The 27,280-nt window shown below is 53.5% G+C and overlaps 1 protein-coding gene and 1 non-coding gene across 3 annotated transcripts in view; one reads left to right on the top strand and one right to left on the bottom strand.

Annotated features, from left to right (window-relative positions):
* AK8 (adenylate kinase 8) overlaps positions 1-27,280 on the top strand; it is a 126,575-nt gene that overhangs the window by 10,509 nt on the left and 88,786 nt on the right. For both annotated transcript variants that reach the window (XM_065879311.1, XM_065879312.1), the window contains 2 exons: positions 1,387-1,500; positions 11,312-11,380. In XM_065879311.1, coding sequence (XP_065735383.1) covers positions 1,387-1,500; positions 11,312-11,380 — 183 coding nt within the window. The remainder of the gene's footprint in view (positions 1-1,386; positions 1,501-11,311; positions 11,381-27,280) is intronic.
* On the bottom strand, positions 24,985-25,057 carry TRNAG-GCC (transfer RNA glycine (anticodon GCC)). The gene has a single exon. It is a non-coding gene; the product is annotated as a tRNA-Gly (tRNA).

Genomic DNA, 27,280 nt, shown 5'->3' with positions numbered 1-27,280 from the left:
TATAATGGAAAAGCATCTGAAAAAGTATATATATATATATATACCTGAGTCACTCTGCTATACACCAGAACCTAACACAACATTATAAATCAACTATATACTGTACTTAAAGAAATAAACATTAGCGAACTCTTCCTTGATCACTGTATCATCGCTGTCAGCTCTCCCCCGGGCCCAGGTGATGCGGCAGGTGGTTTCCCCCGACTAGCTGGCGCCTGGCTTTATTCTGAAAGGAATTAAGATGTCTGGTCCTTACATAAAACCACGTGCATCTGCCCTGCTTTTGGAGTTAGGATAGCCAGCTCTTCTGTTTGTCTGTCACCTATCTGTCTGTCCATCCGTTCATCCATCCATCCGTCTATCTCTCTGTAGTTTTTCTGCCTCGTTCCTCAGGGTCAGGCTGTCAGCTTTCACTCCTGTCCACAGTCCACCCTCCCGATCACCATTTCACTGTTAGAAACCAGGGGCTCCTGGACCTGGGGACCTGGCAGTCGCTGGCGCTAACTGGTGTTTCAGCTACAAGCCTTTGGGCAAGTTCACTGTTCCCACCCCTGTCTGCTGTGTAGGGACACACAAATCTCATTTTACAATAAGATGATACATAGTGAAAGCCTAACGGGCTCTTCCCTGATCTTGTCACTGACATTGCCCGGCACGAGGAACAGAAAGATGAGGGTTCATACCTGCCCTGGGGGACCTCTAGGGCCTTCTTTTTCTTTTTGGCCGTGCCGTGCGGCTTGCGGGAGCTTAGTCCCCCAACAAGGGATTGAACCCCGGCCCCGGCAGTGAAAGCTCCGAGTCGTACCCACTGGACCGCCAGGGAGTTCCCCCTCCGGGGCCTTTTGAATCATCCCGCTGCTGAAATGGTCATCAGCATAATCTTGGCGTTAAGAACATCTTGTTGCACGATTATACCTTCAGACGTGTTCTTCCCTGGTAGAGTATATATAGTGGCCATTGATGAACTAAACATTCACTTGGCGAGAAAATGCCATCCCCCATTCTTTAAGAAAAAATGAACATTGAGTATGGGTCGTGACCCCTATTAGGGCCTGTCCCCGTGTTTCCTGTTCCAAACCTTTCTTGAGTTAAGAACTCATGGTCCACAGATCTTGAAGAGGCGGGCCCAGGGCAGTAAAGCATAGGTTTCCCAGGTCCATTTAGAGTCAATGGCTGGTTGAAGAAGAAATGACAGGCAAGCAGGATTCCACGGCTGGGAGGGATTTTATGGGTTTGTCTCCCTGGTGGCCTCCTTCCAGCCAGCAATAATTATGCTTCCCTGTGACAACCTTTGCTAGTAGCACATGGAAGGACCCGGGCATTGTAATGGTGTCCTCTTGATTATTCCTTTCACAAAAATTTTCTTTTCCTCTTTCCTTTCTTCAGGCAATGTGGCTTGGCAAACATCTGAATAGCAATCTCCTCAGCGTGGAGAGCTTGATAGCGAAAGAATATTCCTCTCTGGCGGCAGATGCCAGGACACATTATCAGAAGTTCCAGGTAGGATGGGTCCTGGGGAACAGGGCGGGGTGAGAGCTGCCAAGGCTCCCCCATCACCTACCCCACCCTTTCCATTTCCTGGTGGATTAAGTGAGAGAAAATACTGGGGTAAAGCGAAATATAGGCAGGATGTGACAGCAGGAAGGAGAGAATTCTTCAGTAGGGCACACAGGTCCCGGTGGGCACGGAGGTGAGGGGTTTGTGGTGGGAAAGGATCAGGAGGCGTGAGGATGCTGTTCTGCACCGATGGAGTGGCCCAGCCCTGCTCTTCTTAGGGTCAGCCCGATCAAGTGGGTGGGGGCAGGGCAGGGGTCTCCATCCCACAGGTGATGCGCCTGCTGGCCTGCACCAGGACCTGCAGGCCTGAGCTGGCGGGGAGTTTAAAGGGCAGTGGTCCAGCTCTCTCCAGAGCGGAAAGACGCTGAGGGCTGCAGCTCAGGGGCACTTCTTTCCGCCCCTCAGGGTGGGCACCCTGTGGCATCCCAGGAGGATCAGGGGTCTGTTTCTAAAATCCCACCAACACTATATTTGAAAGACTTTTTAAAAAAATTTATTTTTGGCCGCGTTGGGTCTTTGTTGCTACACGCGGGCTTTCTCTAGTTGCGGCGAGCGGGGAGGGGCTACTCTTTGTTGTGGTGCGCGGGCTTCTCATTGCGGTGGCTTCTCTTGTTGCGGAGCACGGGCCCTACGTGTGCGGGCTTCAGTAGCAGCATGCGGGCTCAGTAGTTGTGGCTCGTGGGCTCAAGAGTGCAGGCTCAGTAGCTGTGGCTCACAGGCTTAGCTGCTCTGCGGCATGTGGGATCTTCCCAGACCAGGGCTCGAACCCGTGTCCCCTGCATTGGCAGGCGGATTCTTAACCACTGCGCCACCAGGGAAGCCCGAAAGACATTTTTAAAAGGGAAATATAGGGCTTGATCATGTTGGTTCTCTTAAATGCAAATAGAAATTTCCAAGTATCTTTGCAAAATCCCCTTTGGAGCATAAGCAGATGTCCGTTCAGGCTGCTGTCACCGAGGCTGCGTGGCTTGGAAACAGAATGTACCTCACGATCCTGGAGGCTGGGAAGTCCAAGGTCATGGCGCCCACAGACTCAGCGTTGGCTGACAGCCGTCTTCTCACGGTAGCCTCGCGTGGCAAGAGGGCAGGGAGCTCTCTGGAGCCTCTTCTTTAGGGCACCCAAAGGCCCCACCTCCCAATACCATCACCTCGAGGATTTCAGCACATGAACTGGCGGGGGCACAGGCCTTCAGCCCAGAGCAGCGGGGCTGCTGCTTCAGGTGTCCTGTGCCGACCCGCAGGCTTTCTCTTGTCTGTGAGGGGAGACGGCTGAGAAGCGTAGGGATCCTGGTGTCTGCTGAGCGCTAAGTGTGCGCAGGCCTCCCCTCCTCGCCTCACGGTTTTCCTGCAAGGTGTGCTGGTACCTGGTGAGGTGGAGTAAGTGCCCAGGGCCAGGGCTGCCCAGGGCTCGGGCTGCCAGTCGGGGTGAGAACCCTGGCTCTCCTGCCCGTCTCTGCAGAGGCCGCAGCCGAGAGCTGGTCGCCGCCCCTCTTGTGTTCATCTTCATCCATCAGGCCGGGTCTTGACCGTGTGGCCGTGTGCTCAGTGTTCCTCCAAGAACTCGGAAGGAAGCTTCCTGACCTCGTGGGCTGCGCATGAATGATGGCTGGTGGGACAAGTAGCAGAGATCGCCCGGGCTGCCCAGGGCAGAAAAGGGGATCGGAAGGGGGATGCAGTGACTCCTGGGCCCCGGGTGGAGGAAGCACCCACCTCCCTGGCTCTGTGGCCGGGAACTGGGCAGCGCCCCGGCCTCCTCTGCCCCGTGCAGCTGCTTGTCTCTGTCTCCATTCTCCCTGTGGTTCTTTGCTTTCGTCTTCTGCCTTCCACGGCCACTCATGACCACCACCCTCGTCCAGGTTCCCGTGTCTTCGGTTCACACCACCCACAGAGGCAGCTCCAAGGCCAAATTTCCAGAAAAGGGATTTGTGTGGGCGAGCCGGTCAGGTGGCCCCAGGGCCGGGCCAGCTCTGGTGAGGGGTGTACACAGCAGGTACATCAAGGCCATGGAGCACGGCCACGGCCAGGAGGGCCCGGCAGGGTGCGGGCAGTTCCTGGAGATGAGGGTGTCACTTAGGCAAACTCCCAACCTCAAGCTTGCCGATAGTAACAGTTTGAGGGAAGTGAAGGAAAACCTCCTTCAGCAAGGTCAGCGCCCACCCCCCGCCCCGCTACCCAAATGGTGAACCGGTTCGAGCACCGCTTGACCCAGAGCACTTCCGGACCCCACATCACCTGGCCGGGACTCTGAGGGCAAGCAAGTGACGCCCCTGCACTGCCCTGCCGTCTTGCAGGAGTCAGAGTGTGTGGTCAGAGTTTGGGGGATGCCAGCTTTTGGGGTAAATACAGTTTTAGAAAGAAAGTGGGTCTCTCATTTCCTGCAGAAGATAAGCTTTTCAGGGTGGGAGAGGCAGGCTCATTTCTAGGACAAAGATGCTTTTATTAGGGTTAGAAAATTCAACGGCGAGGAGGGCGTTTAAGGCAGTTCCTCCTGGGTTTCATTACTCTAATTATCGGCATATTTCAGACCACATCGAAGCGCTTTCAAGGGTGTCTTGTTGGGGCTCTTTGGTTCGGAAGCCGGGTGGAGGGAAGATGAAAGGCCGAGGCGTCAGGACTGATCAAGGAGGGAAGTGCTCTGAGGAGTGGGGGCGGGTGCGTGGCCTTGCCGCAGACGCAGCCCGCCCAGCGAGGCCACTCATTAAGTGTTGTCTTTAAAGCCTCTGCCGATCTGGAGCCTTCATAGCTCTTTCTGCAAGCAGCAATAATACCTTCAAATACATAATTTTCTCCTGCTAATCTTGGCTCTGCCCTCCTATACAGAATTCTCTTACGTAGCGGGTGTTAACCAAGATGCTTCCATCTTCGGAATTTCCAAATGGTTTCTGAAACACTTCCTCATCACCTCCTGTATGCCAAGCACCGTCCTGCGTGCCGTGCCGTGGGAGACCCAGAGATGAGTTCCTTCTCCTCGCCCCTGGGAACTTCTAGCCAGTGGGGGAGACCGAGGATACCCAACCGAGGATGCAGGGCCAGAAAGCCCTCATGCAGTCAGTCGGTGGCTCGCTTGACTAATTCATTTACTGAGTGTCCTCTGAGCACCTGCTAAGCCCTAGACGTGGCTCTGGGCGGGGAAGAGCGTACAGGTTCCATGGGGAAAGGACATTTCTTTGCAGCAGGAGTTGGATGGAGCTGATTGCTCTAGAGTGTATTAGATTTTTACTGAAAAAAAGAAAAGGAAAGCTTTATTATTGAAATCCCTGCAGGAAGCATATGTATTTGCAAATTTAAAACTGCATAGTCCAGGGGGGCTCAACCTGAACAGCACATTAGACTCACCTGGGCCCCACCAGACTCTTTTAGTCTGAATCCCTGGAAGTGGGGGGCCAGGCATCTGGATTTAAACACGCTCCCTAGGGAGTTCTCGTCTGGTCATCTGGGAGCCCAGCCCAGACACCATTCCCCTTTTCTCATGGCAGGTTTTACTTTTACAGCACAGTTATTGCTAAATCAAGGTTTCTTTGTTGGCGTTAGAGCAGAACTGCCTGTGTTTGTTGAGTGAATAAATGAGCCACACTCGAAAGGCTGCTCAGACCAGAAGGAGCCAAAGCTGGGTTCTTCCCAACTTCAGTCCCGTTTAATTCCCAACTTCAGTCCCATTTAAAAATTAAGAACCTGGTGTAACATGATGTACCCAAGCGCCCAGTTGTCAGTCACCATTCTTTAACGTCCAAATAATAGCGCTTGTGCCCTTATCCTGCCTCTGTCTACACAGAGAGGTGTAGCCCCCTGCAAGTATTTCTGAGGATTTCCGGGATTGCCCCGCAGTCCTGGCTTCCAAGTCCTCTGGGTTGTCTCCTTCCCTTCCGGCCATTCCATCTCCCACCTGGCTGCTCTCTGTCTTGGAGGCTGTGTTCAGACAGAGCCAGCAGGAGCCCGCACACTCTGTCCTTCCCTGTCCGACACCCAAGGCGGTGGTGCGGAATGGTCCTTTTTGGAAGGTTTGCGGGGGGGGAGGATGGGGACAGCCCAGGATGGAGACAGAGAAACCCAAAGACCAGTCTCTGTAGCTTCTTTAAAGTTCGCTGGCCTGGGCTTCCCTGGTGGCGCAGTGGTTGAGAGTCCGCCTGCCGATGCAGCGGACACGGGTTCGTGCCCCGGTCCGGGAAGATCCCACATGCCGCGGAGCGGCTGGGCCCGTGAGCCATGGCCGCTGAGCCTGCACGCCCGGAGCCTGTGCTCCGCGGCAGGAGAGGCCACAACAGTGAGAGGCCCGCGTACCACAAAAAAAAAAAAAAAAAAAAAGTTCGCTGGCCTTTCCCACTACCGGGTTTCCCTCCCCGGCCACCTCCCTCTGCGGGCCTGTCGGTGCCCCGTGGTGGGGGTCTCTGCTCTCCCTTCAAAGCCTCATCTCCTGTCCTCTCCCTCCTCTCACCTCCTGTCCCCGTTCCAGACTCTGCCTGGGCCCTGCCTCTCAGAACCAGGAGAGTCCATGCCATGTAAACCTGCTCTGACAGCCCCGAGTAGCAGCAGAAACTTTGAAAGGAGGGTTGTCTTTAAAGGATTCTCGGATCAGTTCTTAAGTGAGCGCAAGTCCAAGTACGGGCCTTCCCTCCCCCACCAGCAGCCCCTCTAGGGAGGCCTCTCCCCTCCTGGCAGACCAGGAGTCTCAACTCCTCCCCTTTCTGCTTTGCTCCAGATGGAAGTTCATACGGTTGATCAACAGCATGCCCACAACTCCTGAGCAAGTGTTACCCGAAGGTGACACAGTGACGTCAGGGGCCCTGAGGCTGGGGCCTGCTGATGGGACCCTGTGGGCTGCTGCCATCCTGTGGAGGAAGCCCAGGCTGGAGAAGCTCAGTGAGGTGCCCCAGGGGCCAGAGCCAGGGCCTGAGCCTCCAGGGGCTGCGTCTTCAGGGCAGGGGCGGCACCTCCGAGGTTCGCAGGCCAGCAGTTCTGCCCCGGGCTTGGGCACTGGGAGCTGGGAGGAGAAGAAAGGTCCAAACCGGGGCCAACGCAGCTGATCCTGCCCTTTACGGCAAGGAGGCAGGCTGGCGGTCGCGTTGCCACTGAGTGGGATGCCGGGGGGCCAGGGGCCTGTACCTGGGCTGGGCCTTCTAGGTGACCAGCAGGGGCGGCACTGGGCTCCATCCGTTTGTCCCTGATTCTCCCCCAGAAGCCAGGCTCTGGGGGTTGGGGTGGGAGAGCACAGCAGAGCTCGGGAAGGAGGGAGCCTGATTCTTGCAAAGACAGTTTGGCAGGACTCCGAGCAGCGGACCCTGGGAAGCCCCCGCTGCTGACGTGACACATCAAAGCTGGCACCGAGACAGCACGGAGGCAGTGAGCGGCGGGGAGAGCACTCGCGAGGGGCCGAGCTCAAAGTCGCCGGCCTGTTCCCCGCCGTGGGGGGCGCCGCGCTCCACCCGGACCCGTCGCCTTTCAACCCGTGTTCTTTTTTTTTTTTTTTTTTTTTTTTTTTTTGCGGTACGTGGGCCTCTCACTGCTGGGGCCCCTCCCGTTGCGGAGCACAGGCTCCGGACGCGCAGGCTCAGCGGCCATGGCTCACGGGCCCAGCCGCTCTGCGGCACGTGGGATCCTCCCGGACCGGGGCGCGAAGCCGCGTCCCCTGCATCGGCAGGCGGACTCTCAACCACTGCGCCACCAGGGAAGCCCTCACCCCGTGTTCTCTGATTAGCTCGCACCCCCTTCGTCTCCCGCGTCCCAGAACCTGTTTGAATGCTGCTTCCCGAATGGCTGATGGCAGGGAAGGGAGAGGAATCTCGGGATGGAAACCAGCTGCGCCTGGGGTCGGCGGGGGACACCAGGGGACAGGAAAGGATTGAAGACATGTGGAGGGGAGGGGCAGGGCTGCTCCCTGTTCCCCTCGGCAGCCTCGGGGGTGGGGCGGTTCCTGGGATCGTTGGGGCATGTGGGCACCAGCAGGACACTCTCCCTCTCCAGCAACTTCTTCCACGTGCGGTAGGGTCTTGGGTGCTGGAATTTGCTTAAGTCGGTGATGCTCCAGGTGTGGTCCCCCGACCAGCATCCTCAGCATCACCCGAAAACCTACTCGAAATGCAGATTCCCAGCCTAACCCGGACCTGCCGAGTCAGAAACCCTGGGGCGAGGCCAGTGATCTGTGAGTTAACAAGCTCTTCTGGGATGCACGCTCAAGTTGAGAGCTACTGGCTTAAGCAGGAAATGGGCAGAGGGCAGATGTAAGGACACAGAGGCGTCTTAGGAGATACTGAAACCAGGGACCAGATGCCGGCTAGCCTCCCTCTTGTCTCTGGCCTACTCACTCATTCATTCTCTCTCCCCCGCTCACTCTTGTTCTTGACTTTTGCTGTTCACTTCTAGAAGCCATAGTGGCCCCATAACTTTCAAGGGGAGACATTACAGGTTCCCATCAGAGGCGCCCCCTCCCTTATCCTCTTGCTGTCTGCTCTTCCTCTTCCAATTCCACATCCTGGAAAAGCCATTCTGGGGCTGAGAGACCTGGTTTCTCTCTCTCCTTTTGTACTCTTTTTATTCCCTTATACTCCCCCCTGTGCCTGCAAAGTGGCTGCTGCAGCTCCAGCTGTTACATCCTCTCAGCTCCAGATCCAGTGGAAAGCAAGGTTCCTGCCCCTGATGATTGCACTCATGTCCTGGGCCTGACTCTCACTCGCTGGGACTGGGCCTTGGGCAGCCTCTGAAACAATCACAGTGGCCAGGAGTGGGATATGCTGATTAGCTTGGACCCATCAGGGCCCTCCTCTGGATCCGATGGTGGGCTTGACCCCACAGAAACTGTAAAGGCTGAAGGACAAGACAGTGTGGCCTCAAAGGAACTTTGGGGGACTGTATATTACTGGAGGTGGAGTGTATGGATGCTGGGCAGAAAATAAAAGCAAACACTGAAGTATTGTTACTCATTTCTACTGGTGTAGTGTGTGAGGTCTGAAGAGGGCAAGTCCCAAGGTCACCCAGCTGGCTGGAGCTGCAGCAGCCATTATGTAGGCAAGAGGTGGGAGTTTGAACCATGAATGGAGCCAGCCTTGGGCAGGGGTTGGGGGGATGAGCCCTAATGCTGAGGGTGAGTCTCTGCTCTACATAAAAACGTCTGTTCCAGGAATCCCCCACCCCCCAGCAATGGGCCTTAGCATTTGGAATTTATGTTGACTTCCTACATCTTTTATCAGAGGTGTGAGTGGGAGTTGGGAGAGATTTGGGCCCAGGCATCAGTGGCCCACTGGGCAGAGCTGCTTCCTCATCCAGATCCTTGCTGAGGAAGGAGGTGCAGGGCTTATTAAGGGGGCCTGAGGGTAACAATTGCCATAGCACCAAGCCCTTGCTGGGGGCCACGCACGTCCCAGGCGTCACGTGTATTACCTCATTTAATCCTCATGGCAACTCTTTGAAGCACTTGGTCTTCGTCTCATTTACAGACGCGGAAAGTGAGGCTCAGAGCACCGAAGGCACTGTCCAGGGTCACTCAGCAGGTGACCAAGGTCCAAATCATGAGTGTCTGAGTCCCCGGCCAATCCAGTGGTCCCCCAAGGTGCTCCCTGGGAACATTCTTTCCCCACTCGGGCCATCCTTCTCCTGAAGCTGGAGAGAACCTTCTGGATCACAGCTCACAGGCCTTCCACCTCCTCCCCCTCTAGCCCCTGGCCCTCCCCTGTGAGCCGGTTCCCGGGACACCCTTCACTGCCACCTCCACATGCCCAGGCCCAGCCTGCTTTTGTTGGGGAACCCATTCAAACGGCTCAAAGAGAAGACAGGTCAGGGTGCTGCCTGTAGAATCAAGGAGAACTCGAGCCCCCGTGGGGACTGGCCCCTACCTCCCAGCCCTTCTCTGCACATCTGGTTCCCCACTCCCTCTCTCGGAATCGCTGTGTGCGAACTGACCGAAGCCGCTTCACGGCGCGCAGGTGAACACGGAGGGGCCGAGTGCTGTCTATTCCCCTGACTCGCTCCCAGGACGTAACGAGAGTGAGGTGGGGACGGGTTCTGCCACGTGCATGGAGGCTTATTAAAACGCCATTTCTAAGTCAGCAGCCCCGAGCGGAGGCTCCATGATGTCCCAGCTCTCTGCCCCTTTAGGTGCTCCTTCATCACTCCAGGCAGACACGGCAGCATTCCCGAGGCAGGATCTGGTCACTCTGGACGCTGGCTCTAAAATGAGAGGTCCAGACTTTTCTCCAGCATCACTGACATGTTGCCAGGCCCACCGCTTGCCCTAAGGATACTTCAGGAAATTAGGGAAAAGTGCTCGCTCCCCCGGGCCTACGTGTTCCCCCTTCAGGGTCCCCAGCTTGGCAAAAGGAGTGTAAGGTAGATTTCCCCTGCCCCTCACTGCACAGCTGGGTGCCTCTGGGCTCCCCTGCTGGGCCGTGGCCCTGAGGGCCCTCACCCGCACGTGGCAGAGGCCCTGCCCCCTCCTGGAGGCTGCTCAGCCCGGACATAGCTTGGGATGTGTGGCCCGGGGCTGGCCCAGGAGTCTCCCTTGGCCGAGTGTTGGGGGCTTTGGGGAGAAGCACCTGCTTTTAGTGACCAGAGGTCAAGGGGACACCTGGGAGCGGGTTTTCCAGGGGCATGGGCTCTGGGGCGTTTGAGGTTTTGTTAGAAAGAGCAGACCTGGTTGTGAAAAATGGGATGTCACTTCTGGTCCGAGAGAGACAGCTGAGAAGAGAGGAAGCAGAAGGAAGGCCACTCTAGGTGTCACTCCGCGTCCCCCGCGACCGCTGCTTGTTTGTCCTTCCCAAGCCTGGCCTGCCCGGGTTCAGGTCCTGCCTCTGCTCCTCCCTGGCTGTGTAGCCCAGGGAGGTGACCTAACCTCTCTGGCGCCCAGCTTCCCCATCCGTATAAAGGGGATGAAAATAGTACAGACTGCACAGAGCTGTAAACATTGACTGCTGTAGCCTGGCACCCAGCACACGCTCAGCAGAAACCACCAGCATTTTCAGTACTTACTGAGCGAATTAGGGAACATGAAATTTCGTTAAGTCATCAGTCAGCATGGGCTTCCTCCATCCCCGACGCTGTTTTGGTACAGGGGCAGAGGTGTGCTGGTCAATGTTTCACAACCAGCTCTCTGAGGGAAGAAGCCCTCCTTTGTAGCATTTGCCCATTTCCGTGGTACAAATGCCACAGAATACCAGGGCCTGCTTCAGGCTACCACCGTGAGCTCACGGAACGTGGGTTTGGGAAGAGATGTGCACCACCGGCTCCCTCTCGTACACCGTTGTCTGGGGGACAAAGCAAGTAAGACTCAGTCCTTTTCCTCCAGGAACTGTGAAACTTTTTGGGGAGACAGACATGTGAGCAGGCCCCTGGAAGGGTGTCTGGTTAGTGCAGTAACAGAGTTTGCCATCGAGGATTATGGCAGCCGCCAACCCAGCCCGGGAAGGGTCAGGGAGGGCTGCCTGGAGGCAGTGGCACTTGGGGCTGAGGCTCAGCGGGAACCTGGAGTCACCCAGGTGGCGGTGGGGCAGAGCATTGGGGCGGGGGCTCAGGAGAAGCCAGAGCATGGAGGTGGGCGTGCATGCATGTTGGGGGTCATCAAAGAGGAGCCCAGGCTGGACGAGGGCAGGGCCGCAGGCTGGGCCTGGGCTTCACAGAGGCCACAGGGCCCTGGTCCGGGACCTGGAGAAGCTTCGCGTCCACAGGGCCGGGTCCTTGGTTCTTAGCGAGCCCGCTGGCCTGCCAGTTTGTGTCCCTTTGAGCCCCACACGGAAGGTCAGACTCTCATCCTGTGTCATCTTTCCTGTAGACGTTGCCCGACGTGCTGCTCGTCAGACTGCTTCAGGAACGCCTGAGGGAAGAGGACTGCATCAGGCGGGTGAGAAGCCCTACGTGGAGCCAGCGGGGGCTCCGGGGAGAGGGGGCCTCCTTTACCAGATGAAGGAGACTGAGGGCCGTGTGTTTATGTCCCAGAGCAGAGATGACCTGCAGAGAAGGGTAAGAACCTAAACTCGGTGAAGGTCAGGCTGTACACGTGGATTTCACCTTGGATGGAGGAAAAATAACAAGGTGGCATCTGGGGAGCCCATCGGGGTTCCTGTAGGAAAGAGCTGGCCCACCCCACGGGGTCACAGGAGAGCCTTTAATGGAAGGACAGCTGCAGAAGTGGGGAGGGAGGCGCCCCGGACCTGGAGGGGCAGAGGGAGCATTGGGGGGCCCCCGAACTCTCCTTCCATCCTCTGACCTCTCGCCAGCGCTCTCTTCCGCCAGACCCCGTGAAGCCAGAGGGCAGGGGTCCAGGTGAGGCCGTCCGTGGAGGTCAGCCTCCTGGGGCGTGGACGGGGGTTGTGATATTGTGATTTATAAGAAGGAATGTGTATTTGGTCTTCGTCCAATTTATCAGTTGTTTGGGATTCTTTTAGTATTCCATGTTAATTTTTCGCTTGTGTGTTTTACTGTTATCTCTTTGTAGGTGTTTTTGTTTTTCTGTTTTTTAGTGGATGACCTACCAATTACAGTATACAAACTTAGATTTCCACCGTCTACTTAGAGTCAGTATTTTACCATTTCAGGCAGAATGTGCAATATTGGTTTCTCTCCTGTCTTCTCTTTATGTTGTAGTTGTCTTATGTTTTCATCTATATGCATCAAAAATCTCATCGGGCAAAAGTTATAATTTTCGGTCTCAATCATCAAACGTATTTTAAAAACTCGAGAGGAGAATAGTTTGTTATATTTATTCAGGTATTTACTATTGCTCTTGTTCCCCCTTCATTCCTGATGTTCCAAGTGTCCCCTTCCGTCTGAAAAACTTTTTAGCAATTCTTCTAGGGTAGGTATGCCGGCAGTTAATTCTCTTGCTTTTCCTTCCTCTGAGAATGTCTTTATTTTGCCTTCATCCCTGAAGGATAGTTTCTTCGGGATTCAGAATTCTAGACCGACAGTTATTTCTTTCAGCACTTTGCAAAATGTTTCACTTTTAACACTGTGGTTTCTGGTGAAAATCCATAGTCATTCAAACTCATAAATAATGTGTCCTTTCTCTCTTGCCCCTTTCAAGATTGTTTTCTTTGTTTGTAATTTTCAGAAGTTCATGATATGTCTGGGCATGAGTCTTTTGGGATTTATTCTTTGTGGGGCTCCTTGAATTTATACGTTTATGTTTTTCTCCAAACTTGGGAAGCTTTCAGCCCTTGTTTCTTCAACTAAATTCCCACACCATTGTCTTTCTTCTCCCCTCCGAGACTCCACTGGCATGAAGGTCAGGCCATTCGGTGTTCTCCCATGGGTCGCTGAAGCTCTATTGTTTTGTTCTGTTTTGTTTTGTTCCATCTTCTTTTCTCTCTGTTGATAAGATTGATAATTTGTATTGAACTAGCTTCGGGCTCATTAAATCTTTTCTCTCTCATCTCCAGGCTACCCTTGAGCCCGCCCAGTGAGCTTTAATTTTGATTATTGTATTTTTCAGTTCAACAAATTCCATTTGGTTCTTCTTTCTGTCTTCTGTTTCTTTGCCGAGGATTTCTACGTGTGCCTTTGTTCACAGGGAGCTTTGTCGTTGCCGTTGTTTCGGTAATAGCTGCTTCACTGTCTTGCCTGACAGTTCCAGCCCTTGAGTCACGTTGGTAGTGGTGTCTGATGTCCCATCCCACGTGAGCTGAAATTTCCTGGTCCTCCCTGTGCTAAGTAATTTTGTACCCTGAACATGCAAAATGTTGCCCTGAGACTCTGGGTCTTGCTTGAATCCTATGACGAATGTTGATATTTTCGTCTTAGCAGACAATTGATTCAGTTGGGCTCGGGTCGCAAGTTCTAACCGCCTTCTCTGGGCTGTGGTTTCCACCTCAGTTCTGTTCGCAAGCCTTTGCAGTGCTGTGTGGTTCTCTACAGCTCTGTGCTGTGTGGGTGCCACTCAGGGGGGCCTGGGCAGCGGCTGTGCTGTAGGTCATTTCTCAGGAAGGCTGGAAGGCTGTTCGGGGTCAGCCCCATGCGTGCACACCTCGGGGGTGAGGCGGGAGTCCATAAACGACGTCATTTGGTCGCTTTCCTGTGCTCCCCTCTTTGCCGTCTTCTTGGTGATCTCCAGTTCCCCGGTGTACCCCTATTTGATCTTTTGGCCAGAAAGCTGGGCCTTTATCTACCTGGCTCTGTCACAGGCTTCCTGTGACAATGCTTGTGTCCAGGGCCAAGTGGCAGGAGGACAGTGAGAGGAAAAATTCACGGGACTCGGCTGCATTTTCTAGGGACTGGGGAGGAAGGGTCCCCTGCGCTGTAAGAGTTTCAGGCCCCCGCAGGCCCCCTTTGTCAGGCAGGATGGCCTCAAGGCGGGAGTGCAGAAAAACAGAAAAGAAAAGGAAACACAGGGAGATTTCCCCTGCTCTCTCTGTGTTGGGAGTCCCATTTCTTTTTAAATTTTATTTCTTTCTTTCTTTCTTTATTTTTGGCTGTGTTGGGTCTTCGTTTCTGTGCGAGGGCTTTCTCTAGTTGCGGCGAGTGGGGGCCACTCTTCATCGCAGTGCGCGGGCCTCTCGCTGTTGCGGCCTCTCTTGTTGGGAGCACAGGCTCCAGACGTGCAGGCTCAGTAGTTGTGGCTCACGGGCCCAGTTGCTCCACGGCATGTGGGATCCTCCCAGACCAGGGCTCGAACCCGTGTCCCCTGCATCAGCAGGCGGATTCTCAACCACTGAGCCACCAGGGAAGCCCGGGAGTCCCCTTTCTTACTTCTCGAGCCAGAAATAGGGGCTCCTGGCCCCGTCCCTGTCCCTCCCTATTGCCCATCTCAGGTCTCAGGCCGCCTGGAGAGACCAGCTCGGGGACGCCGGCTTGCAGGGATCTTGAACTTTGATCTTCTTCCCCAGTTCACCTACTACTGTATTGATACTCTCTGAGTCCTCAGATGCCCGCCCTTTGCGTTCTGTCCGTGCATCGTAGCTGCTTTCAGTGGGGCCGACAGGTTACAGCGGGCGTACTCTGTCTTGCCCAGAACCGGAACTCGTGGGCGCACACACACAGACACATACATACGCTCTCTTGCTCAAAAATTGATTGAGAGGCCCACGTCTGGAAAGATGCCTGGGCACCTTCCCAGGGCACTGGTGAAGGAGGAGCGGTTCTCACAGGCTTGCTCTGCGTGGTCCTCAGCCGCGTGGGTCTAAATCACGAGAGAGCCTCAAGTAAGCTGCAGTCTGAGTTTCAAAGTCTGGTCTGAACAGCCTGTTTTCCTCTGACTTCAAATTGTTCCCAGCGAGCTGATCGTCTCTTACTGCCCAGGCCTAGGCAAACGCCCAGAGCTCAGAGGCCAGTCTACATCGGGGGTAGACACATTCTTTTCTGTCCAGGCTAGATAGTAAATATTTTAGGCTTTGCAGACCGTACAGTCTTTGTTGCAATTTCTCAATTCTGATGTAATGTGAAAGCAGCCATACATGATAGATAAATGAAAGGGCATGGTTTGTTCCAGTAAAACTTTATTTATAAAAACTGGCGGCAGGCAGTAGTTTGCTAACCCTTGTCCTAAATGATACTTTCACACGATGATAAAAACACTTCTACCCTTTCTCTTCAGTTCTAAATAAAAAACAGACCTCCACCTTCCAGCAATGTTAGGAGAAAGGCCACTTAACCACAGACTTTGGTTGTAACCAAGCTCCCTCCTAGTGACCCGGCTCCCAAGCCCCCCGGCTCGATTCCACCCACTCCAGTCAAGTGCCCGCTGTAGGCACGGCATTGTCCATCCTGCTGGGACCCTGCCCCCTGCCCCCACTCACCCTTCTCAATTCCCCATGAGCAGGGTGGTACCCTGGGCCCCAGGCTCACCACATGCAGTTGGAGACAGAGCCTCACGTGCCCAAAGCAAAGCCGACCGGGAAGGCTTGTGATGGGGCCACAAACACAGTGTGAAGGGAAACCAGGCCCAGGGGAGTCGAGTTGTCACCGAAGCCTCTCGAGATGGGGGCGGGGCAGTCTGCGGAGAGGCTGTCTCGGGCAGAGGGGCCGGCAGGCAGACAAGGCAGGACTGGGAATATAGCTCCCCCGACCCCTACCGCCGCCTTAGTTCACCCACCCTCAGACCAACTCTTCCTAAAACTGACCCACCCATCGGTCACCCTCTTATCTGGGAAATGGTGAGAGAATCGTTTGTCAGGAGTGAAGGGGAGGGCAGAGCACCCTAAGTGACTGGAAACGGGACGGGACTTTCTCGTACAAAACGCTCTTTGCCTTAATCCGTAATTGGTTATGAGTTGCCAAGTCTAATTCAACCCTGGCCTTGCGGATCCCCAGGCAGGAAGCGTTTGGGTCTGCCTTTCGTCTCTTTGCTCTTCAGAGCTGAGCTGTTTCTCCTCTTCACCAGCACTGCTTGTCACATGGTGGGTGTCACTCCTTTGGTATGAGTGCACCCAAGTCACCCAGACCGGAACCCCTCAGCGGGATGTATTTTTTTTTTTAATTAATTAATTAATTAATTTTTGGCTGCGTTGGGTCTTCGTTGCTGTGCGCAGGCCTTCTTTAGTTGGGTTGAGCGGGGGCTACTCTTCGTTGCGGTGCGTGGGCTTCTCACCGCGGTGGCTTCTCTTGTGTGGAGCGTGGGCTCTAGGCGTGCGGGTTTCACTAGTTGTGGCACGCGGGCTCAGTAGTTGTGGCTCGCGGGCTCTAGAGCGCAGGCTCAGTCGTTGTGGCGCACAGGCTTAGTTGCTCCGCGGCATGTGGGATCTTCCCGGACCGGGGCACGAACCCGCGTCCCCTGCATCGGCAGGCGGACTCTCAACCACTGCGCCACCAGGGAAGCCCTGATTGTCTATTTAAAAATTTTTTTAACCTCTGTAAGTCACTGAGTCACGGTTTCTGGGGAAAATAGGATGACTTTCTCTGTGATTTCAACTGGACATCCCAGATTTGCCCTCAGTAATCTAGAATAGTCTCTCAAACACACATTTAACTTCCATAAGGCTTTCTTGAGCTTCTCTGAAAGCCCAGGCTGCACAGCTCACCTGCAGCACGGACACAGCGTGAGCCCAGGCACCCCAAGTCCTTGCCGACAGCTACCACCATCCTCAAAATGGCCATAACGTTTATGAGCATTATTAATTAGTTATAAGTGATGTTACTGTTAGTTATATCGTACTCTATGACTGTATTGTGCGTTACACTCAACACTGTTGGTGGAATTAATACGATTTGTATTAATATTTATCATATTCATTATCATTCCTATTCTGATGATGGTGGCAGATGTTGTCTGGACACCAAACAGAGGCTTGGGAGCCCCGGTCTGGCACTTCGTCCCCTACACCACACTGAGAGTACACCATGCCGAGAGGCTGTAATTATTATACTGTTGATGGTGACCACTGATTGGCGGTTTAGGGCTGAGTGCCGCATCAGCGATCTCCTTTCATTTGTATCACAGCGCAGTGGAGCCTCGCGGCTGCCGTCACCCCTGTTTTAGGGATGTAGCATCTTAAGACCCGCAGTGTCTTGCACAAAGCCCCACAGCCAGTCCCAGAACCGGGATACAAACATGGAGTCATGCTTTGGGCCACTCTGTTCTTGTCTGACCATCACACGCTGTGTGTCTACAGCGAGTACTTCACTTCCCGGGGCCTCTGTTTCTCTATCTGTAAAACACTGGACTCGGGCTCGAGCACTGGAGCTCCTTCTGGCCTGACATTCTGATTCTGATCATGTCCAAGCCATTGTTACCTGCAGAGTAAAGAAATACCTTCTTTAATTTGTTTTAAAATTTCTCTGAGCTTCCAGGGACATCCAGTACCTTTTTCATCTCTTCCCGGTGGAGACAGGATTTCAAGAGTAAGAGATGAGGCTCCTAATTATGTGCTCTGGTTGTTCAGAAACAAAACGAACCTTCGTCCAAAATAAACAGGCTTTCTTGCTTTTAGGGAGAAAAATGACACATATGCATATTCATTTATATGGTAATTATTTTTATTTAACTTCGCAGGGACTAGAATTGGTAATTTAGAGCACAAAAAGGAGGCAGGGAATAGTGTTCAGGGAAAAAGAACGCAATCATAACCCATCAGGATTCTTTTTTCCTTTTCTTTCTTTTTTTTTTTTTTTGGTCTCATGCAATCTCTTTGAAGAATGTCTTTGAAGTGACCATCAAATACATTAGAGAAAGAGAAATTAGCACTTTGTATTGGAATTATCGAAAGCAGGTGGGCACTACGTTCAGGGACCAATTGGCTTCTCTTTAGGGGCAGCCGAGTTCTTGGAGTCCGGGAGCGCCCAGTTCTTGAGACCACATCTGTAGGGCAAAGGGAAGCTAAGAAGTAAGGCAGGGAGTTCAGGAAATGTGAGGGGAAAGGCTCAGTACCAAAGAGAATCTAAATCTCACCTTCACCATAGTCACCGTTTGCTCTCCGTTTTTTTTGGATTACCAAGAATCCCTTTCCCTTCTTTGGCACCTAATCCATCTCCCTGCAGCTACTGTGGTCTCTTTCTTCCTAATCCTGCCTTCATATCGCTGCCAGAGAGATTGCTTTAAGAAATGAACAAATTTATTTCTCGACTGCAGGACATTCATATGGTTCAAAATTCAAAAGGTACCCAGGTCCCCCTCAAACTCTTGTCCCCCAGCCACTTGGTTCCCTTCCCTGGAACCAAGCTGACCTGGAGTCAGCTGCTGTTAACACGCCCTTGAAAGAACATCCTTCTGAAGAGTATTTGTTACACAGAGAAGCATCTGTCTTTTTTTTTTTTTGCGGTACGCGGACCTCTCACTGTTGTGGCCTCTCGCGTTGAGGAGCACAGGCTCCGGACGCGCAGGCTCAGCGGCCATGGCTCACGGGCCCAGCCGCTCCGCGGCATGTGGGATCTTCCCGGACCGGGGCACAAACCCGTGTCCCCTGCATCCGCAGGCGGACTCTCAACCATGGCGCCACCAGGGAAGCCCTGCCTTCTGTTTTAATATAGATGATCTGTAACATTCACTCTTCAGATAACACCATATATATGAAAAAGTAAACTTATTCCCAGTGAACACTTTTTTTTCATGTCACAAGCAATTCTTTATTGGAATGTTTGAGAGAATCCCATAGGGAAAACTAAATTCTTTATTTTATTGATTTTTTTTTTTTACAAAGAAGTTTTTTTATTTTATTTATTCATTTTCTTTAAAGATTTATTATTATTTTTTTTTTTTATTTTTTCAGTACGCGGGCTTCTCACTGCTGTGGCCTCTCCCGTTGTGGAGCACAGGCTCCGGACGCACAGGCTCAGCGACCATGGCTCACGGGCCCAGCCGCTCCGCGGCATGTGGGATCTTCCCGGACCGGGGCACGAACCCGTGTCCCCTGCATCGGCAGGCGGACTCTCAACCACTGCGCCACCAGGGAAGCCCTCATCAACTTTTTTTTTAAACATTGTCTTGAGAACTATTCCTACCTGAAACCTTTTATGAAAGGGGAAACTGAGGTCCGAATGGAGGAAGGGACTTAGCCTAGGTCAGGGGACCAGCGGGCCAGGACAGCTGTGGACCTGCCACCACACCTGGCTGCCAGGCCTGGCTTCAGCCCGGGACCCCGGGACCCTGTGCCATCCCTTTGACAAAGGTATTTCTGCATCACCAGGACCAGACCGATTGGAATGGGACCATCACAGACAGGGACCATCAGGCTAAGAGAGACAGAAGAGATGTTTCCATGTATGGCCAGCCACCTCGCCCAGCTGTGGGGAGGAAGCAGCTGTGCCCAACGATGATGGCTTGTCAGGCGCTGGGAGTTTCATCACCCGTGAAAAGTCAGAGGCCTCCACGGATGGCTCGTGTCTGCCTCTGCTGGCCTGTGCCGTCTCTCGCACATCTGGGCTGGTGGGCGGCAGCAGGACCTGGTGGGGGAGCTGGGCGGGCCTCGGTGCGGCTCCGTGTGGGCGCCCGGGGATTGCAGGCAGGCCTCGAGGGCTCTGGGGTGCGCAGCGCGTCATACAAGCACCGTGCCTGGCCCTGAGGCCCACTGGGCAGGGTTACCCCGCTTTCCCATGCGAAGTGAGCCGAGTGAGAGCAAACCAGGATCACTAACGGGTGGGGGAAGCCTGCTGCCCCCATGGGCCTCCCTGTGTGTTAGGCAGGGGTCCTGTACCCTCCGGGGTTGGCTCCTGACCCGCCAGCGAGCCCACAACATGCTTCTGGAATCATTGCTCCAGTGAGCTCTGGAACATCCCGTACCTGCATGCATGAGAGCTGGCAGTCTTTTTTTTTTTTTTTTTTTTTTTTTTAATTTATCTGTTTGGCTGTGCCGGTCTTAGTTGCAGCGTGTGGGATCTTTAGTTGTTGCGGCATGTGGGATCTTAGTTCCCTGATCAGGGATCGCACCCAGGCCCTCTGCATTGGGATCGTGGAGTCTTAACCACTGCGCCACCAGGGAAGTCCCAGCAGTCTTTTAATTGTAGTGCCTGGAGGGAAAAACAATGAAATTTCAAAACTACCTGGAGCCTCCCCGGCCCTGGCTTCTGTCCATTGGCCTTGGCTTTTCTTTCCTTCTGTGAGCGTCCACTTGGGCTGGAGTTCACTCCTCCGGAGGTTAGGGCTGGTTCTCGCCAGGTGTAAGGCAAGAAGCCCCTGCAGGCTGAGCGGGGCCGTCGGCAGCGACCTTCAGTGTGACCTGGGCAGGGATCGGCATGCTTGGCGCTCACGTGGTAGTCGGCACCCCCCCTCGGTGTTGCAGCACCTCTCCTTTCTGTTTCCCAAACCAGGGTGCTTGGAGTCCCACCCACCCGAGCGGATAACACACCCTGATAACACAGGTTCACCTGCTGCGTCCGTGTCCCCCGGGGCGGCCCGGCAGAGGCCTGCGGAGGGACGCTGCCCCACCTGCGCGCAGGGTGCTGAGTTCTAACCACCCCCCCATCCCCAGCCGCTGGTCAGGAAGTCTTCCCAATGCCTCCACAAAAAGCAGAGGCGTGAACAACGGAGCATTTCCCCGGGGACCTGTGGTTACTTAAATGGGATGCAAGCAGGCCCCTCCTTCAGCGAGCTCAGGAAATATCAACCCACCCCATGACTCGTCAGGCCTGAGACTGTGGTGAAGATCAGAAGAATAAAAATCGTATGATATCGTTTACGTGTGGAATCTAATAAAAAGTGATACAGAGGAACTTATTTACAAAACAGAACCCGACTCACAGACTTCGAAATCAAACTTATGGCTACCGCAGGGGAAACGTGGGGTGGGGGAGGGATAAGTTAGGAGACTGGGATTAACATATACACACTACTATATATAAAATACATAACTAATAAGGATCTAGTGTACAGCACAGGGAACTCCACTCAATGTTCTGTAATAACCTATATGGGAAAAGAATCTGAAAAAGAATGGGTATATGTATAACTGATTCACCTTGCTTACACCTGAAACTAACACGACATTGTAAGTCAACTCTACTCCAATAAAAATTTAAAAAACAAAACACCGAAGAGGCCAACGCTAAGCCCAGCACAGGTGCTGGGCAGCAGTGCGGGTCCATTGAGGTAAAGGTACCAATAGTCGTTAACCAGCCTTGACTAGCACATGGTGCAAGTCACTGCCACGCTCGGAGGCACTTTCTGGTGAGATCCGCACAGCTGTCCTGCGAGGTTTTCAACAACCAAGACTTACAGGCACCTACTGTGTGACAGGGACCATTCTAGGTTGTGTGAGGGACAAAACAGAACAAAGGAAACAGAGTGCCCGCTTTCACGGGCCCGTGGCTAGTGGTGCAGGTAGGCGTTTAGCACTGTGATTCTCCCACTTTACAGAAAAGGAGGCTGCAGTGCCGGATCCCCGCTGCTGACCCAAAGGAAGGATACGTGTGTTGCCTGAAAAAAGAACTGCTCTTCCAGAAATCCAGCAAGTTCCGGTGTCTGGCACCACGTCATCTCCCTCCTTGGAGCTGCAGAACGACGTCATCAAAGGCAAAACTTTGACCACGCCCCCAGCTTGCTAAGTCAGGGAGAAGAAGGTCTCCGAGGCACCCTGGAAGGGGGTTGCTTCCCCCCCACCGCCCCCCCGTGATCAGTGCATGTGTTTCCTTTACAGAAAATGCAAAGTGAGACTTTGCATTCACAGGTTAACTTCTTTTTGATCTCATTTCATATCGTGGAGATGCTCCGTTACTTTATGATAAAGGAGATGTTGCTGGAGCACGCTTCGACTGTAAAACCGAGAGTCTAACATTTACTTGGCAGATTTCTAGACTCTTGTTTACTTTTTCCCGTCTGGTCACAGATTGACGCGTCCCTGCCCGTAACGGGAGTGAGTGTTTTATAGTGGAAACGCTAACGGAACGCAGAAGCCCGATTCTGGTCTACAGAACCCCCCGCTGTTTGTTTTACTTCTCCTGGCGGCGTCACTGGGCTGGCATGAATTACCCAGCTCTCATCCTCTGACGGTGGGAACGCGGGATTTTCTTGCCGTTGTTCTGACACTCGCGGGTTTGTAGATGTCACTCGCGTCCTCTGAGGAGTGCGGGTTTATTGATCAACAGCTCTGCTGAGGCCCGGGGCTGTGTGTTCCTCTAACACAAATGCAGTCAGGATGGCTGGGCATCTGGAGGGGAGGTCTGAACTCCACTCGGAAAACTGAACGGCATGCGTCACAGCGAGGCAGGGCTCTGCGGGCCGGGCTGGACGCCGTGAGTACCCCCTTGTGGGTCCCTCGTTTGTGGGTGTTTCTGGACCCTGCGGTGTGGTCTTGGGCTTGTTCATGGCGTGTGTGGCCCACCTATCTGCTGGCTAAGCAGCAGGCACCCCGGGTGCTCTGCGGGCAGCTGATGCCTGGGATGCCCTTAGGATCCTTCTAACTGCTGTCGGGGAGGGAAAAGAGACGGCTGGAATGCAGGACAGAGCCCGATGTTCGAGCCACTGTAAGTGGGCTTCGGAGCAGCAGAGAGCGTTGGAGAGGCCCGGTGATGTTGGAGACCGCATTGGACTCAGAACCACCGACCACGTCACCCTTGGCAGGTTGAGGTCGGATCCAGGGGCCGGATCAGAGACCTGCCTCCCGAGAGCTGGAAACGCCCACCAGGAGGACGGAACAGAGGGGCACCCTCAATCGCCCATTCCCAGGCTCTTGGTGTGGCTTAGTTTTGCAGCTAGCTGTCAACTGTGAAAACATGGCGTGTGCCAGAGACCGGAGACGGTTGCAGCTGCCGTTCTCCAGCACCTGCAATTGGCCAGACCTTGAGCTGGCCCTGTACGCTCATCACTGCACCTAACCTTGAACACCAGGAAGTGTGGGCCCGTCAGCATTATCCCTACTTTGCAGATAAGGAGATTGTTAAACAGTTGGTATGTGGGGGTCTGGGGATCCGCTTGTAGCTTAATACCGTCAGTCAGTGGGATTTGGAAGAACTGTGGAAACTAAAGTGAATGATTTTTAGCTATAATCTGTAACATATTAAGTACCCCCAATTTTAATTATAAACGTACTACCTATAATATTAATTATAAATGAGAGTATTGGTTAGAATACCAGAGCACGCATATATGTATATTTTGGCGTACCTTTTATTTGTTGAGACTGTGTGGAATTCACTAGTCTTTAGACTGATGAGTTCTCGTTCTCTGAACACGCCATCGATCCTCTCACGTTGAGCTTTCCACAGCTGGTCATGTCGGGTTTTCCTGGAGCAGCACTGTGGTGTCTGGTCTCCGGCAGCAGGAGAACACAGGCCTGAGCTGAAATGAACTCAGGAAGATGTGGAAAGTGGTCCAGGCCTCCGGGTGGGTTGAGAGTGAACGTCCCCAAGGAACTGAGCCCGCAGGGGAAGGCTGTTTTGACTGGGAGAGAGGGACTGAAAATGGGATGTGTTTCCGAAGGAAATGACCCGGACATGCCAGGGGCAGCTGGACAGAGGGAAAGTGACCAGTGGTGACCAGCACCCACCGACGGAGGGGATGGAGGGACAGCTGTTCCTGGTGAAGGGGAGGCCCAGAGCGTCCCCCAGACTACTGCCCACCTTTTGGGGCCTGAAGCGGCAGCCTTGTAAAGTCAGCCACTTGGAGATTCAGCCTCCTTCAGTCCTGCGGAAATGCGAGTGCCCTTGCGCCGCAGACGGTTCTTAGGAGAGAGAAAGGCACCGTGTCTGTGAGGCGCCTGCTTTGGGTCAGGAACTTTGTCATGACACGTGTCGTCAGTAATCCTGTGCCGTCATTGCAGGGATTTTCCCTTAGGTGGGTCTGACCGCCCCCATCTTCCAGGCTAAGACTCAAGGCTCAGGTAATTCATGGTCACAAGGCTCCAGGGTTGGAGCCCAGTTGTGGACCCAGCCACAACTCTGCCCACGGCCAGTGCTTTCCCCGCACCAGGGCCCGGATGGACAGGTGTGGCGGTCCCAGGATAAAGGGGGAGAGGGCACCAGCTTGAGGAGGAGGCGTGAATCTACAGGCTGGCTGCTTGGCTGCGAGCCCTGCCAGGATCAGTGGATTTGGAATGGAGAGAGAGGAATGAGGCCTGAGAAACCATCGGGTCAGTGAACTCGGGCCACTGCAACCTCTGAGAATGAGGCCAGGAGCTCTGGGCTGACGTGTGCACCCAGCTCAGACCCAGCACTTGACCTTCAGTGTGTACTTCAGAATTCCCTGGGAGAAGAGTCATTACAGGTGTTGATCAGACCCAGGTAACTTGTCAGCGGCCCCCGAGGTCTGCCCCCACTGCCTACGGGGTTTTCCCCTTTCTTTTCATGATTTCGAGGGCTGGCAGAATTTCACAGGAGAATCGGGCTGCATGATTGCAAGTAAATTATCATGTTTTAATGTGCAAAGACCCTTAGAGGCAGGGCAGTCCCTCGTCCTGGTCGATGCCTATTTTCCCTGCATAATTATGAGTAGCTATTCACTCTTAAAATGTCTTTGTTAGACCATAAATGTCTTTGCTAGAAGTTGCCTGGTCCAATCCTCTCGTTTTACAGATGAAGTTCAGTGCCTTGCACAAATCGAATGGCCAATTAGGAAAGAGTCCTAAGTAACAGAGTTGGGTCAGCCAGGCTTGGGGAGGGGGTAGTTAGTTTCATGAACCAGTGACTGATCACCCCCAGGTGCTATCTACTGGACAAGCCCCCAGACCCAGGGCTTCTGAACTTTTCAATATGAAAGCACAGTGTACCACACACAGTGGTGGAGAAATACGGCAATGAGTTGATGAATGGATGGGTGAATGAATGAATGAATGCGCCCCAGGTCTTCCTGTGGAGATGCCCACCCCACTGTAAAAGCATGGTTGTCGTTTCCCATCTGCTGGACCCAGGCTGGCGTCCCAGGTGGCTCCTGGGCAGGCACTGGAAAACGGATGAGCGCGCTGGAGTGGGTGTGCGCTAGCCCACGACTCGCTAGACTCCCTCACTTTTACCGAAATGTGTTCTTCCCAAGTCCTCGTTGATTAGAAAGCTTTCCTCAGTTCACATCTGGGATGCCAGTTACTGCTCTTTCCAAGAGATTGCCTTTTTTTTAAATCTTTTGGCCGTACCGCGCAGCATGTTGGATCTTAGTTCCCCGTCCAGGGATCGAACCCGTGCCCCCCGCATCGGCAGTGCAGAGTCTTAACCACTGGACCACCGGGGAAGTCCTGAGATTGCCTTTTGAAATGAATTCTTTATATTAAATTCTACAGTCTTTTTTTTTTTTTTAAGATTTTTGGGATGTAGACCATTTTTAAAGTCTTTATTGAATTTGTTGCAATATTGCTTCTGCTTTATGTTTTGGTTTTCTGGCCCTGAGGCGTGTGGGATCTTAGCTCCCTGACCAGGGATTGAACCTGCAATCCTGGAAAACCTGGAAGGTGAAGTCTTAACCACTGGACCGCCAGGGAAGTCCCTTAAGTTCTACAGTCTTAAGTGGGGTTCCTTCCTGACAGGAGGTAGAGGAAAAGAACAGAGTTCACCTTGCTCAAAAGTATAATAATGATAAAACCAGTTAACATGGACTGGGCCATTTCCCCATCGCCAGGCACTGTGCTTGTTTTGTTGTTGTTTATGTGTTTGTTTGTTTACGGTCCTCATTTAATCGTCCCAGCGGCTGTGGGGTAGATTGCTGTTAGTGTCCCCGTTTTGCAGAGAAGGAGAACGAGGCCCCGAGGGACTGAGTCCCTGGTTGAAAGTCCCACGGCTGGCAGTGGCACAGGCTGGTTCCCAAGCCCCTGCTCTTCACCAGCATATGATAAACTGACACCTTAACAGACTAATCGTCTTTCTGAAGAGATGGGTCCACACCACAGACATGCTCTAAAGTGTTTGAAAGGAATGGACGCATTAACTGGACGTTGTTGGATTATCCACTTCTTGTGCTTTCAACCAGAGGCCACTGTGTCTGAACCTGGGAACTAGACGTGACGCCGTGAAGCGCGTTATCTCTGCGGTGGGTCATCTCGGCATCGCCCAGCCTCGGAGCTGGGGTGGGACTGGTCTGCTGGGCACGGAACAGTATGTTTTTCTGACTGTATCTTCCTTTGCAGAGTGGCCCCACAGACATTTTATAGGAAGTTGACTTTAAAACGCTTTCTTAGCTATTTGGAACGAATAAAAAGCCTCTTAGACATTCACATTCGTGCTTTACCAAATTTTAACACCCTGGAGATCAGTGGCTTCTAACCTGCAGACCTAGGAGTACGGATTTTCCCACATTCACCTTTGTATAGAAAAACGTCGGGCCTGTGTCCACCGATTTGCAAGCAAGGGTGGAACTTGGCACTGTCGGTTGTTCAGAAACATCTCTCCTGCCCGTCTCAGCCTGTCTGGGTCTGCCCGTCTCATGCGTCTTGGGGCTGCGCACAGGAAACGGCCAGGCCAAGCCTCGGTGGGGCGGCAGAGCCAGTGTGCTGGCGAGTTACAGGAGAATCTCGTCCTGCTGCAGCGCGGGCTTGAACGAGGTCAGGGATGCCAGCAGCTGTTGCCTATTGTTTGAGATGAAACTTCAAAGTAAAACTTCCCGCTAGTCACCTTTCAGATGAGTTGCATGTGGAAGGCACCCGAAGATGCCATGGCAGGCTAAGACTGTCATGTTTCTGTATAAACCAAAGGAACCAGTACTGGGGCAATTTGATGTCAACATTTTTTTGTATTCATCAAAATTGTTCTCACCGATTGTCCTGAAACACATCAGTTTCCCAAACTTGATCTTTTAATATGCATTTCTTTTCCGGCTGATAAAAATCTCCCGGTTTTTCCTCTTTTATATGTTGGGAAACCGTATAACGTTTCATCAGAAAAAGGCGAGGGAGGTGGCGGCCCACGATGCATCTTGCGACGTGTCTGCTGGTTCACGCTCTGAGCTGAGTGGGTCTGATCGAATCCAAACCTTCAGCCTCAGTCTGCCTCCTTGGGACGGTGAGGGTTCAGCATTCGGCTCCGGGGAGCGCCTGGGATGGAGGCTCCAGAGGCTGCGGTTGGAGCCGGGAGCTGGATCAGGGCGTCCTAGGGAGAACCCAGGGGGGCACCCCGCTCTGGTCTTTGAGGAGAGGGGAGGAGACAAGGGGCACCGCATCAAACAGGCAGGGGGCCCAGAGGGCAAGAGTCCTGCAGCGTGAAGTTGCTAACTGCGCTTTAATAACAGTCAGAAGGGCAGAAGAGGCCAGTGTTCACACAGAGCGGGCCGCCCACTCGGCATCCGGCAGCGCTCTGCCGGGCCTCGCCACGTTCCCTAGGCTCGCTGGCTGCTTTTCTTCCCCGTTTTTTCATCTGTGACATCTGCTCGGTGCTTGTCCCTCCTGTGATACCGTACCCCTCGCAGCTGTGCAGACCTCCAGCTCTGTGCCGGTGCAGGGAGTGCCCTGAGCATACGGCCTTTTTG

The sequence above is a fragment of the Phocoena phocoena genome, chromosome 6 (genome assembly GCF_963924675.1).
Source record: "Phocoena phocoena chromosome 6, mPhoPho1.1, whole genome shotgun sequence".
NCBI classification, from domain to species: Eukaryota; Metazoa; Chordata; class Mammalia; order Artiodactyla; family Phocoenidae; genus Phocoena; species Phocoena phocoena.
The sequence above is the reverse complement of the archived record's forward strand: the minus strand, read 5'-3'. Positions and strand labels throughout refer to the sequence as shown.